At 35.6% G+C, this 15,367-nt stretch overlaps 1 protein-coding gene across 3 annotated transcripts; it reads right to left on the reverse strand.

The window, feature by feature from the left end:
• Nucleotides 1-1,519: 1,519 nt before the first annotated feature.
• On the reverse strand, nucleotides 1,520-14,878 carry LOC103715038 (splicing factor U2AF-associated protein 2). Of its 3 annotated transcripts, none has more exons than XM_008802553.4 (14): nucleotides 14,726-14,878; nucleotides 13,569-13,679; nucleotides 13,031-13,165; nucleotides 12,705-12,952; nucleotides 12,026-12,214; nucleotides 11,570-11,662; nucleotides 11,335-11,373; nucleotides 8,750-8,839; nucleotides 8,542-8,644; nucleotides 8,371-8,451; nucleotides 4,846-4,922; nucleotides 4,575-4,655; nucleotides 3,158-3,249; nucleotides 1,520-2,231 (listed from the first exon to the last, which is right to left on the reverse strand). In XM_008802553.4, exons 2-14 carry the CDS (start codon nucleotides 13,675-13,677, stop codon nucleotides 2,108-2,110), a joined length of 1,461 nt encoding a protein of 486 aa, XP_008800775.2. In that variant the 5' UTR covers nucleotides 13,678-13,679; nucleotides 14,726-14,878; the 3' UTR covers nucleotides 1,520-2,107. The 3 variants fall into 3 exon arrangements, with proteins under 3 accessions (XP_008800775.2, XP_008800767.2, XP_038989587.1); XM_008802545.4 differs by having other exon boundaries at nucleotides 12,705-12,955; XM_039133659.1 differs by having other exon boundaries at nucleotides 12,705-13,165.
• Between the last annotated feature and the right edge of the window lie 489 nt (nucleotides 14,879-15,367).

Here is a 15,367-nt window from a genome sequence, read left to right on the forward strand (position 1 = left end):
TTAGTTGATAATGAAAAAGTGATATATTTCAGAGTGACTTATATTTGATTGATGAGCATTTACATTTTTAGGAAAGTTATATGAAATATCTATTATATCCTTAATAAATAAAAAGATCTTACTTATACGTTTTTATGGCTTAAGAATAATTTTTGAAAAAAAAATCCAAATTTCTAACGGGCAAAAAAGTAGCTTTTCCATATTTTCCATGAATTTTTCTTTACTAAGAAACATGAAAATTTTATTCTCATGGGAATACTGCTTTTCCATCTTTTTTTTCTTTGAAAACTCCAACCAAACAAAAGGTATTTCTTTTTTTTTTCATTAATCATACTTTCTTCCATTCTTTTTTTTGTGAACTAAACGAGTTCAGAGCGCATTCAGGAATAAGATATTGACTGTTACAAAGCTCTGGAGATTAATTGAGTCTCTTGCTCAAATTACAATTCATCAAATTAATTCTTTTTTTTTAGAGAAGGTGATCAAGTGGAATTCAAGATGCCCGACAGTGCAATTTTTACTAATGCCTGCAACTATGGTTGACCAATGTCTATCGGGAGAGCAACAACGCAGCTGAGTGTGTTTTGGAATCTTACTCTTCTACTCCCCGAGAGATATGGAATGTTTCACTTGCTGATGAATCTGGCGAGATTTATCCCCATCTCCTAATATCTTGTTCGACTTATAATGATATCATTTTCAGTAACTAGCATTTTGATTTAAAAAATATTATCTTATTGAGATAAATAGCAAAAATATGAAAAGGAACAGATAATAATATTGTTATGAACTGATTGTTATTAAGGAATTATGACTTTATAAACATTCAATATAAGCCCATGATGCATAAGAAACACGCACATGCTCCTGCATGGAGACATGCATGAAGAAATATTTATACTTTTTCTGCATGCTTCTACATGCAGGCACAAGCATATGCACAATACTTTCTATCACCCTGATTCTTAGTTTAGTCTTAGTTTGTACTCTTTGTGAAATACGTTTTGTCAATTCTTGATTTAACTAATTATTATCAATCTGAATGGATGGATCCCCTTACTTTTCTTTCGCTCTAATTCTTGATTTTGCATAAATTGTTGTACTGCTTTCAAGACAACATTAGTAATTTAACCAAAAAAAAAAGAAAAGAAAACTTGTGGATACCTTGGAGCTTAATGTTTTCATTTCTTATTTCTTTTCAAAAAAAAAATAAGAAGAGCTAACTAGAATGAAAATAAAAATCTATTCCTTGAAAAACTTTTTTTTAAGTTTAATTGTTTGTAAAATATTCATAGTAAACCTCTCTTGCTTAAGAGCTCTGCGCAAACGCCATGATCAAAATCAACTTCCACATAATACCACATAAAGTGGGGAAACCCACAAACAAAATAGGCCCTATGTCTCTTATATTTTCTAACTATTACCTGTAAAGAGGCTCCAATGCAGGATGAGAAAGAGACTTTAACATACCCATGGTTGTTGCAAGAAAGGATTGAAAAAAATAAAGGGAAAAAAATCATATCTGAATACTTAACTTTAAACATGAACAGTCGAACTATAAAACCAAGGCACATAGAGCTTAGTACCAGCTAATAGAACTTTGTGTTCACAGTACTAAACCACAAGGTACATGGATTCTGATACTCTCCAATGCGGTACAAATATCAAGACACAGCACCACCAACTTAATCAGTCTCCCAGACTGTAGCAGTGTTATTTACACCATCACAGGATAAAACACATAATGGTTAGGATCGCACCTCCATAATGATTGAAACAGTTTTTGCTGAACCACAAAACAGGACCTGCTGACCTTCTGCTACAAACTATCAGCCATTTAATGTTTTTTTTTTTTTTTTGGTACAACAGCTGCTCATACCGAAGCCATTTAATGTTTAAATGACAGTTTGGGCAACATTGTATGTCTCTTATCTTGTCAAATATACAGGATTGATGCTACAAAAATGCTTCAAATCATCCTGACTCCATGCAACCTATTGATGGGTTTTAAGCCATGGAAGTGAGAGTAAGATGAGTAATCCTCCCAAGAACTATATCCGGTAACTGTCACTGTACTGGCTATAACAAGGAATCCCCAAATCTGCTATCAGCCGGCTTCGAGTTCTGCACCAAATTGCTCCAGCCTAGATACCTCTTCATCAAGATCCCGAACATGAGCATGGTTAACGGAACCATCATCTTCCCGTGCACGTATCTGCCTGCCCCCAAACCTACAAAATAAGAAATTGTTGAGATATGCATGCAACTATAATAAGAAACTTCAGATACAGAGCCAACTGAAATCCCCATAGACCACCAAAAATAAGAAAAGCTAATAAACTGAAACGCGAAAACCGCTGAAGAAACCTATATATCTGATTTGTCAATTGTCATTATTGCATATATCTGAGGGGGGGCATATTTGAGAATTTTGATTCCAAGGGTAAAAGTAGTATGGGATCTAGGATTTGCAATCAAAAACTCCTCCCAGAGATACTGGTATTAATCATACCACTAACATAAACACAGTTTACTTTCAGCCTTCGTGCTGGTAGAGTGGGAAATTTTACTTCAAGGAACCAGGCAAAAGCAGGATTGCTTGATGGAACAGTCCATTTTCTCGACCGCTCCCGCCTGTGTTAGGTGATTAACATAGGTGAAGGTGGAAGGGTGTATTTCACGTGCTAGCATGCACTCATCCAGAAGATAGCATTGTCCCATAATATGAGACAAGCCTATTAGAACTCTTTTTGAGTGTGACAACTGTTACCGCATGTGCTGAATTTTGGAAAATGGAAAAAGAATTACTCAGAAACATAGTATAAACTATTGATGTGCAACTACCTTATGGTCTTGATGCTCCATATAGTTTGGCTTTCTTAACATGTTGCATCCTAAAACATTTGTAATCTTCAATCGTAAGAATTGCAGTATAGCCTAAAGATAAGAGAATGACACAGATTCCAACTCTTGAATCTGTGTTTAAGGCTGTTTTTGCATATCACTTTTGGTACTAAAAAGCAACATCCAAAGTAATGCCTTTCAAAAGGCATACAGCACGACAAAACCATGAATGATAGCATGTAGCACTAAATAGTGAGGTCTGCTCTCAGTTAAATCAAGAAGCACATTTTCTTGTAGGGTCTAGAAAACACACCATCTTCCATTCATCAGCTCAATACACTTTGCACCATCTTTGCGATCCTTAAATTTTACCAAGACAACACCTTCCGGATGATTTTCACAGACCTGCATGCAAATCCACAATTTAGTATCGACACAAGCAATAAAACTAGTAAGAGCTACAATAATTAACAATTAATCAATTTCTCATCATAAGATACCTCGGGATACTCCAGTTCACCAAACAGCAACAAACTTAAAGAAAAGTTGTGATAATATACTAATGGACCATATACAACCATATCTAATGCATCATATATCATCTAAAAAAAGGATCTTACAGTTTCAATTTGTGATAAGCCTTATAAAGATTCCATTGCCATTCCTCATGATGAACCAATTCCTTGGCAGGTTTGAATTCTTTATTATTGCTTTCTCTACAAGTTTTCTTAGTCATGACTCTTGTCATCCGACCTTCTAACCTATCAAGTTATTGATTACCTGAGTAAAAAAGGACATTAAAAATGATGAGCCATCAGATACGTTAAGTTTTTGGAATCTCCTACTGTATTAGTTCCTAATGTGTAATAGCCTTGAAGGCATAAAAATCTCATCATCGGACACAGATTTTCCAAGAAGCACCAACCCTGGCATTAATACTCAAACTTCCATCCCTATCAAGTGGCATCTGCAAAAAGGCGAGTGGGGTTACAAGTCTACATGATTCAAAGTTTAGTTTGATTCACAGTCTGCAGTAGCTCATATCATGCCACGATTCTGTAAACTGCATTGATCATAATGAAGTTCATGCCATTTTCATTAGAGATTCACTCATTGTACATTTCTTCAACAATTCATCTAAAGCTCCCTTCCCATGAATCTATGAGATAGTCTTACTCTATCATACATATAGCTAATAATTCCCTCTAGACACATCTCCACTCTACAAATAGCCACAATTGTTGGAGCTCTTTAAGCATGCTTAAGCAGATAACCTTTAGACTTTAGAGGAATCACATTCCTTAAGAGAGACCCTTGCCAATAACTACAAGCTAGCATTTGATGCAGGTAATTTAAACAGGAACAGTTTCACCCTTGCCATTACATAGATCATTTCATCGATAATTGCAAATGTCAACTAAAGAAGTACAAAAGACCTTCAAGGCAAAATGAAAATTTGTTTGTATCACCTAACTAAACTAAACAATGAAGCGGTAATAACTCCGGTATATAAATCTAATATTCTAACTAAACCATTGTACTCGAATAACTTTGTAACAGCACTTGATGAAAATGCAGTAAAAAGAATAACTACATTTCAAGTGAAGTATTCCTAATTCAATTTCATAATTCAGATCTCAATTATGAGCAATTTCGCACCATATTATAGTAGGAGATTTGCAAATCAAATTCAATGATGTCTGGGAGTATACGTCGGGCATTCTTCATACCTTAACAGAATCAACTGGACCAAGCTTCATACATTCCCCTCTAACATCCATTTCCAGTTCCGGAAGAAGATTCTCATCAGACTGCAAACATTTGAAACACACTCACTTACAAGAATTCATGACTTCAAGAATACGTAGATGATTTATGTATGTCAATAGTGTCCAAAGAATATTGTTACAACATGGTATTGTTATCAAATAATATCCACCTTGTATAACATCATAACATGAATGAAAAGATCTGGTGAATAATAGAGCTTTAACTGCTTACCCTCAATTCAGCAGGAGTGAACATATTGCTTAAAACAATGATTGCTGGAATTTTCAGCTTGGCATCATCATGTCCACCTAAGCAGGAAAAGTTGGTGGCAATAGATAACAATGAACTCACAGAAAACTAATCCAGCAACAATATATTACTGTTAAGAATTGCTGATGAACACATGCTAATCCCCAATAACAGGCAAAAAGAAAAGATGCCACTCTTTTTAAACAAGCATAACTGAAGAGAGTAATTCAAAAACTTAATGTAAGTAATGATACTTTTTAAACAATGAAATAGAATATTCATATAGGATACAACCTTCTTTCTTGCACTAAAAGGCACCAATGACATGTGCAGGGCATTAAAATGGTTTAATCTTTTATCCAGCATATTGCATATTAGATTGATGCGGAACCCACAAACTTACATTTAACAGGATGTAGCAATACCAGACCAGTGCTTAGAGCAAAAGGTTTAAACGAACTGGCACAGTAATATTTGACAGTTTAGGTCAACAAATTATGGGTCTCTTTAGGTGGATACGACCCAAAAATCAATTTTTTTTAGCATTCCTAGATATGTCAATAAACCTAAAAAAACATTTGTCAACATTTTTAAGGATATTCCTTGGATATGTTTACTTTTTGTAAACTTGGATCTTATTGACAATTTTAGCCAAGTTTGCAGATCCTTAAGTAGATGCACTTGTATAAAAATGAAAGAACTTAACATAAAATAAATGATGTACAAGTGCCTGATGATATCTACCTGGCCAACCATAAATGCTCATGCATAGGACAAGAGTATTGTAGGCAAGAAATATTGTTAACCATGTAGAAATTATGAGGTAGGTTGTAATTGCAGTAAATCATTTTCATAAGCATCAGAGCCACAACTTTAAAAACATCTTGAAATGGTACATGAGCAAGAGAGCAAAGTCCTCTCCCCAATATAACCATACTATATTCATGCTGATTATAGTAGAACACAAAATATATATTTAACAATAAAATTCTACCAAGACATCTATTCATTTGTACAGAAAACCCTTATAACTAAGTTAATTTCCTGCCAAAACATGGTCTACATGCTAATCTGGACCAAACACAAAATTGCTTAATGTTGGCCGTAAAAACTATTTGCAAAGGAACCTTATCACATTTTTCATGCCAGATCCAACCTAAAAGCAACTGAAGTCCTTGGACTGGGTGTTCCTACTGCATTTGAGATAAACATGTCCATTGAGTTCAAGTATGTTTTGGCTATTTTACCTCTGTCAACAACTACTGTGAAAATTTTGCATTAGCGTGTTTTATATACGGACAAAAGATTTTTATATTCTTGTCTAGACAGACATACACTGTTTAATTCATCATTTTTGGTAGCTCCTGATAGATTGATTGGAAGACAATAGTTTCCTTAGGGGTTTGAGTTTGTTGGATTTTAGTTCTAAGGGGGGTTTGGGTATTTATTTCCTTTTTTTGGATAGATGTGGACAGAACCCAGAACACAAGGTAGAGGAATTACAATCTAGAAAATCCACAGCAAGCACTTCCGGTCATATGAACTCAATACAAAGGAAAAGTGTTACATTGACTTAAACGAAATGGCATATAATATGTGATTTGGTTGGAACCATTGTTACATAAAAGGTTCAATACAATTGACGGCCGATAGATCTACCCAGACAGCACAGAGGATAGATGAAGCTATATTATATAGCCTTTTTTTTGGGGGGTCAAAACGGCATTTCATTTCATATACCTCTAACGCGATTACAATCTGCCATATCAAGTGAAATATTATATAGACTTTAGGAGGGTTGATGAAGAGGACATGCACTCAGTGAGATGTCCTGAATTTTGTAAGTCAGCAAGGAGGAAATTTTGTCAAACAATAGATGCCAAAAATCCAAATAGGGTTAGATATATGAAGAGAATACCAAAAATGGAAATAAAACAAGTCAATGGATGAAAAGTCAGATATTTCTATATAAGTATTGATGCTTGTCATCACCACCACAGAGATGTGTTCTTGTTTAACAAGAAAGAGGTGTGTTATAAGAATAACAATGAAGGATCATCACAGAAAGAAAGGACATCATGAAACAAGATTGAGGAAGTCAATCTGTTGGTAGGTTACTATGTTATATCATATTAGGCAAACTGAGTTTGCTGCATGCACAGACTTGCAGCTTATGTTATGGATCATCACAGAAAGGACATCATGAAACATATGAAGAAGTCAATCTGTTGGTAGGTTACTATGTTAGACATATTAGGCACACTATGTCTGATGCATGCACAGGCACGCATGCAGCTTATGCAAATGCACAAACACACACATGGTATTACATTTTCTCAATTAGGTTTATGTCAAAAATGTTTTGTTGGATCACCATCTTAAGGTGTATAGACAGGTGCACTTATGTCACTTTTGCTTCTATTCCTTAGTTATAAATTATTGTGCTGCTAGTCAAGACAAAATTAAGAAGAAATTTTTCAAATATATTAAGTTCTTATTACTTGAGTTATTCTTTGAAAGGCATGTTGGCTCTAGATAGGGTGTTCTTGGATATGGACAAAAGAGTTGACCCCAACGGGCCAAATGTAGCTAACCAATAAAAATTATTTACTGCAGTCTGTAAGAATGATAATCACTACATGCTTTTTTAGGTACCATCAACTGGTATGAAGAAGGGGGGGAAACAGGAGCAGGCATAGGTGCTAATATACTACAATGGAATAAATGTATGATACAAGTGAATACCAAGAGTAAAGGGAAGGGGAAAAAGAAATCAAATCTGTGCAGCTAACTCTATCAGAAAGGAAGGCAGAGACAGTTAATTGGTAACATATTCTCAAGGATATTATTCATCCATGTTGTTTGCATGACTGCAGCAGATGACAATAATGTCCCATGTAATTAGCACAGCACTCCACTTTTACTTTTACCTAAGGAGCAACACCACTCCACACTCAATAATTTGCATTAGTTAAGCCAACTGAACTCCTTTAGAACTTGCCACAAAGGATACTTTGTATGTGAGTTAATATTTCTTCTAGCATCAACAATTTGTTGAAGATAATAGCATGCACACAAGATAAAATGATTATAATAGAGTGAGACTTGGTCCCTCAGATGTAATTCTAAGTTGTCTGCACCTAATAGCAAGCTAGTCCACGATTCCATTTGCACTACTGCTGGACATGATGATCATATTCAACATAGTTGCACAATTCTCTATTTGTTCCATCTATGTTTAGAGCTTTAGATGTCCACTGTTACTGCAGATCCACAAAAATAATTGTTAAGCAAGTTATCAAGCCATACAAGTCAATGGAATTCTACTTTATATCTGTACAATGCAAACCACTACCGATTAACTGGATTATGCATAACAGATAACAATATACCCAAGCAAATGGTACAGCCTTCATTGCAGTGCACAGCATGCATGTAATCAACAACCATAGAGTAAAACAGGGGAAAATAGACTTGCCCATAAAGCACTACGAAGTCAGGAATTACCCCATCCAAGAATCTTCTCTTCAACCACCTTTAGTTTCTTTTTCTTTTTCTTATCCACATGTTTCGCCACAAATTTTTCTCCTGCACACAAAATGTTGAGAAAAATTCCTTCACATAACTGAAAAACATCTTAAGCCTACGGAAATTGTGCCATCTGGCAAAAGTGATTACCTTTTTGCTCAAACTTAGCTTTGGTGACATTCATCGGTATCTTTCCACCAGGACGGAGTGGGGTCCCATCCAAAATTTGGATCGCTAAATCAACGGAGGGCTCCTGAAATACAAAAAGGAAAAAGTAATTATAATTTGACTGTAAACAATTTATTAAACCTGAATATTACTTGACAATAGAATGAGCAATGTACCATTAATAGCTTACCTTCAGATATGTCACAAGTGCATCCCCCTTTACTCTGCCTGTTTCATGGTCTACATAGATCTTCACTCGAGGCTTTTTCGTTTCAGTGTCCTATAAATGATGACTAATGATTTAGAATTTCATAACAATACTACTAGGAATGAAGCTCCAATGATCATTAAAGATTGCATTCTAACTATATTTTTTCCTTAAAAAGGACAATTTCATATAAGTCAATATTGCATGTCGTGTTCAAAGACAAGCAAGAGTCCAATAAAACAAACAAGAGACATAAATAGCCATTAGCATGACATGAAGTTGGCATCCATCTAAGGGATGAAACCTGAAACAGATGCAATCATTTCATCAATATCTTGATTCTAGATGATTGACCTTTAACCAAACAGAGTCAGCATCCAACTGTGAAGTCCACATGACCAAATTTCCTTGGCTCCATCTAACCTTGGGCACATACACCTAAATTAGTGATATCTGACCCTAAGAACACATGGAGAACTACCTGTTCACTCCGCATTCCAACCCAAATTGAGCATACATGATCCATCTTCACAAAGGGTTATTATAAATAATAGTTAAGGCACCATCAGGACTGGTCAGATGGTGTGTAGAAGAATCATGGTAACCATCTAACCTGCACCACAAGGTTTTTGATTTAAAATCCAAGTAACTGACTTTCTTGTAGGCAGTGGATGAATAAGCAATTGTTGAGCTTGAGATAAAACTTATATGTACATACGCAGATTAATGACAATGATGTGTGATAGTGGTGTTAGATGGGTCAGAAATATTCAAAAACCTATTCCAATAACTATGAGGAATATCACTCTGATTCCATTGTTTCCTGCTAATTACCGACTTTGAAAATTCTTCAGTTATCACTCACCAAGACTCAATTATCATGCAATGGTGAACGTTTTTGACCTGTATTTTAGCTTTCATCTCTCTCACATCCTTTTCTTCTCTCTTTCTTTTTTTATGATCTTTTTTCTTTGTTACACCTGATATAATTCATTTTCCTCATCCTTGTCTAATTGTGAGCACCTTTTTTTTATTTTCACGAGTTAAGGAACTGTATTTATCCTACCCTAAGACAAGGGGACTCAGCTGCAGTAATTATATTACCTAAAAAATAAAAAAGGCCACATCAGATTTTTCTTGGCTGCTAGATTAACAAAACAGACCCATCGTCTAAGTTGGAAAACATTATGAAACATTTAATTCTTACAGCAAAACCTGCCCACTTGAAAACATTTTTCCCCGCATCTACTATGTGTGCATAGATGGGCAGTCACCTAAATTTCAGATTCTACTTTAATTTACTTAACTTGATATCAAGAAATCATATACTTCTACATCCTTTTAGATCCACAAATGAATGTATTTTCAAGGGAAAAAGGATGAACTAGGGAGCAAGAATATAAAGACCAAAAAAACTTCCTATCGAGCAAATCTTATACTTGTTACAAGCAGGATATTTTGAGCCAGGAATTTGATAGCAATCAAACATTATAATAAATGATGGCCAATCAATAAACGGATAAGACTAAAGAGGATTATCTACTCGACAAGGTTCCAAAATCCACTAAAGTGGCTAGCAATTTTCTCATTGGATGATATATAGAACCTAGGTTCGAAATCTCAATATTAGACCCATGCCGGTTCTATGCTAATACAATGTTGGTATGCCTAGTATGGGGTCAGTTTGGCATACCAATACTTGGTACGCCACTCGTACCGAGTATTAGTTCAGTACCAATATAGTATGGCATGCCCGGTATGGAATACTACACACTAGTACAGTGAACCTTGTATGAAACAAATTAAGCAACTAGCATGCCTTTGAAGAAGGGACAAAGAATAAGCTACCAAAAATCATTTAGTTGAATATTAAATGGGAGAAGAATTCAAGTAGCATTAAGAAATCAGGTGGCCACCTATTGGAGTTTTCCACTTATGTGTTTTCTTTTTTTTTCCCTTTTCTGCAGTATTTAGTGTATGAATCATGTTTTTTTCATGTGTAAGTTATGCAAAATGTTCAATAAATTCTGCAGAAATACCACTATATGTGTGGTGTAACCATGACTATGAAGGATAACAGCTTAAGATATTGTACACCACCATGAAAAAAGCATAGCAGTCTTTCCCATGTGGTTGGGACAAAGGCTTAATTGTTTGTCAATCATTTATTCCCCATAGGAGAACCCACAGAACAATTTCAAAAAATGAGATGATACGAAACAGGAACAGCACTGTGTTGAAGTTTAATGAAGATATACTATGACAGCTGATCACTTTCAGTATGAATAGAAGCTTTTGTAAATATACAGCTAAAATTGTTCTTGCACAACGATTTCAGTTAAGTTTGTTTTGGGACATGTTTGTGGTAAGCACATGGTTTGATACTTTTGGTTCCATTTATGAAATCAACATAGCAGAGACAATATTAGGGCTCTGTAATAAGAAAATCCGCATATTCCTGCATGCATCATAGCTGGAAAAGATAAATTAAATATCATTCATATATGTTAAGATAAAAAAGGTTTCAAATTTTGGGAAAACATAAAAAGTTCAAAAAAATTCCTCACCTGCTTTATGATGCCGCACTTGGAAAATACTTCCACTACCTATCAGAAATGTTCAATAAGTATCATGAATTTATGCCACAATAAACTAAGTTCAACTGATTAATTGCTTGTATATGATGTTCTAAGTGTAAGAGACCTTGTGTTGTCCATTGCACAAGACTAGAATAAATAATGAAAAAAGTAATATAAGAGATCATGAAAGTAGCAGCTAGCTGAGTTGCAAATCCACACTTACTTCGTCAACAGTAACATCATCAGGCAAGCCTGTCACATAGACATGTGTATTCACTTTTAACTCAAACCAACTATCTGGAGGTTTATTAGCTTCCTGTTACAGTACCATTCCCAAAGCATCAGCAGCTATCCAATGTAAGCATATCTTGAACTAAAATATAGAAACATCACAATGTAAAAGTTGTTGGTAACTGCGCAAGATAGTGCTCTTCTTTCTCTACAGACAAAGATGTGTAAATGTGCATCAATGATAGCTAAATCATATAGCTAAAATCCAGTGTGCCTGAGGACCTCCATATCAGGCCTACTCTAAAAATTTCTTTTTCTGCTATTTCCACAGTAAAAGACATCAGGTATTATGGACGAAGTCAGAAGCATCAACTTGCTAAGAGTTTGACAGCATACAAAATGTAATAAAAGAATTATGTAGAATGAAAGCAAGAGAGGGAAAAGCAACCTTCTTCTCAATTGGCTTCTCAGGCACCTTCTGCTGCTGCTCAGATTGTGTTTCCACTTTCTCAGTCATAGTGTTGTTTTCTTCTGGTACAGAGTTCTCAGAAGCCTGCAGTGCTGGAAATAACTCCTCGTCGAATGAATAAGTCATTTCGTTAACTCCATATTCGTCTCTTTTACTTGACAGGTCATCCTTACAAAGGGGAAAAATAAGAAGGGAAAACACCTAAATCATATTGGTATCCTTTAAATTAGATGAGTAACTTCATATGGGCTAAACAAAAGCAAAATTGTACTGTAATTAGAATTAATACATAAGGGAACAAAAAAACAGGTTGCTTCCCGTATAACAAGAAGAATAACTATTGTAAAGAGTGATAAAAAATTAAAAGCCTAAGATAGAGGTCACAAAATCTATAGTAACAAGACCAAATGATTTCAGAGTAAGAAGTAGCCCAATATCCAGTAAAAACTTACAATGAGTGACTGGAGAATAATATAGCACTACATATGCAAATCCATAGCAAATCAGATGGGCATACCACGACTTCAGATAAATAAACAGAAGTATTTCAACTCAATAACCAGGCAGGCTAAAATAACAAAAATTATTAGGTCAAATAAATTACTAGGTCCCCTTAGCCTATTATAACCTTAGACAGCCATAGGCTCCAAATACTTACTTGAGGAACCCATGCCCTAAGCCCACGATCCCACTTATAAGTAGTTCCATCATCATCCGTAAATTCTTCCTCGCCATCCGGTGGCGTTCCTGGTCTATCATCAGGGCCTACTACTATACCTTCTTGTTCACCTTCTCCTTGACCAGAGCCACCAGTCAAAGTTCCATGTTTCAAAGCCTCGGCCTCTGCCTCAGCCTCTCTAACCTCCTTCTGCCATTTCATGAAATCATCCTCGTCATCTAGTGTGCCTGCTGAACAAGCAGTAAAATTAGACACATAAGCCCCAAAATTAGTCTTGGGTCCAGATTCTTTAAAAGACACTCTACCAGTTGTAGACTGATCGGTTCTCCGAGCAGCAATTCCCATATGTAATTCCGGGATTGAGGATAGTGGCATCCATTCACTTCTCCCTTCAGCCCATAGGAAGGTGTTCTCGGATATGTATCCATTCACAACATGTTCTACCAATATGAATCGAAAGCAGATAATTAGCAAATACAACTACATAGGTTGTTCATTATCTCCATCATTCCAACAATTTGAAAGTTATAAACATAATGTAACATTTATCATGAAACCAAGCTACTCATTAAAATAAATTAATAGTACACAACTTTACAAAATAGTAAACTCCGTAGACAACTCAGGGAAATTTGCTACAAAAAAAAAAATGTAACCAGCATTTCCCACAATTGGAGATGGAATTTTAATCGTCATGAGTTACTTGGCATCAGAGTCAAGGAATCCACACAATATAATTAAACATTCGTGTGCATGAATCAATAGACATAACTAATTTTGGCAAGAATAATATTGATTTTATTGCAGAACGAAAGCAACTCGAACGGAAATTGCGGAACTTACCTTGCAACTCTGAGAATGCATATGGACCAATGTGTTCTTGATTCTTGCCAAGAATGTACCAACCAACTTCTGTAGCTACTGCATGATTCGTTTCGTTGCTGTTCTCCATACCTAAAAGTTAAAAGAAGAGACGATAATTTTCTTTCAAAAAAAAAAAAGAAAATCCTTTCCTTTATTTGTTTCTTTACATTTTTATTCTACCAGATAACCTTCATTCGGACATTATAGCAATCATTTATGGCATAACGGAAACACAAGAAAAATAAAGGGAAAATGGGAAATCTAAGAAATATTGTTGCAGGAATTAGCCCAGAACGATAACAAAAAACACATCGAAAAACATGCAATCATGCATCAAAACAAGAAGATTTTTTATCCTCTAATTTTTCTTTTTTCGCTCCAAAGGAGATTGAGAACTTGCATTTGTGTTGCATGATGAATATGATATTAAGTAACAAATACAAAATTTTGGAAGGAAAATGTTTCAATTACCAAGTTAAAGCAATATCTGGTCTTAAGGTACATTAGATACACAATAGACATGTTAGATAAACAAAATAACAAATGACATTTTATGAAATAGATGTATAGATAATAGAAACAAAATACACCCACGCATCTATGTACCTAGATGCCAATTAAACACACAAATTTGTGGCAATTGAGAAAATAGCAAAAAATAATCATTTTGAGTTGAGATCCTGAGGTTAAAAAGACAACCACGGTTTTACAACACCCCTCCACCCCCCCCCCCCCTCTCTCTTCAAAAAAAAAAAAAAGGCAACAACGGGAGTGAAGATCGTAAAAAAAAAAAATCCAGTTATTAAAATCATAATCCAGTGCATACAGACATGTCGAAACCGTCAAGTCAGCTGTACATCTGGAGATCTTATAGGTCAAAAGCGCCACAAAATATGGTAATAGAAGCATTTCTAAATGGAAAATGTGCCCGATTTGTGATCCAAAGCCTAAAAAAACATAAAAATCTATCTAGCAAACCTACAATCAGATATTACATATGCGTCCATGAAATGAAGCGGATAGCAAGAAAATTTGAGACAAAAATTGTAAACCCTAGATGTTAGATCAATGATGAATCGAATAAAAACCCTGGAAATCCGAGTGCGAGGAGAAGAGCGAGAGACCAGGGCTCTTACCATGGCGCTCCTCCTCTTCGGCGCTCCGATCTGGGACCTTGGCGACAACGGAGAAGAGCAGAAGAAAGGCTTCCAGAAGCAGAAGAGAAGCTTCCAGGAGCAGAACTCGCTTCGGTTAGACCCTATCAGTCAGATCTGACGGCTCTGGTTCCTTCGCGGAGACCGACGGTCCAGATTGTTGGCGCAACGGGTTGGGGGTGTTTTAGTAATTTACTATCTCATTTTATTGACATGCCCCTCGTCATTTTCCAAATTTATAGGTCAGTGCAGGGTTGCGGTGGACAGCAATCCTGCGGAGCTCCTCATAGAATTTCTGTACGGGATCCACATCATGCGGATGCTATCTTCAAGTCAAGTTTTAAAAATTAATATGCCAAGCAACACCCTACAAATGCAGCTAAAAATTAATGCATACTCAAGATTTAAAACCATCATAACATTGCAACACTCATTCTTTTAGAACAATAGAATAAAATGCCGGATAGAATATGGCCTTCTGTTTCCAAAGCAGACAGCTTTCGATTCATGATTTGTGGAGAGATGGCCTTTCAGATTAAGCACATATATAGAGAGGCCAATAGAGCTACGAATTGGATGGCCTCGTATGCGACCAACTACTCGAGGAATACTCTTTAGGTTGGA

This window comes from Phoenix dactylifera, chromosome 14 (assembly GCF_009389715.1).
Source record: "Phoenix dactylifera cultivar Barhee BC4 chromosome 14, palm_55x_up_171113_PBpolish2nd_filt_p, whole genome shotgun sequence".
In the NCBI taxonomy this organism is placed as follows: domain Eukaryota; kingdom Viridiplantae; phylum Streptophyta; class Magnoliopsida; order Arecales; family Arecaceae; genus Phoenix; species Phoenix dactylifera.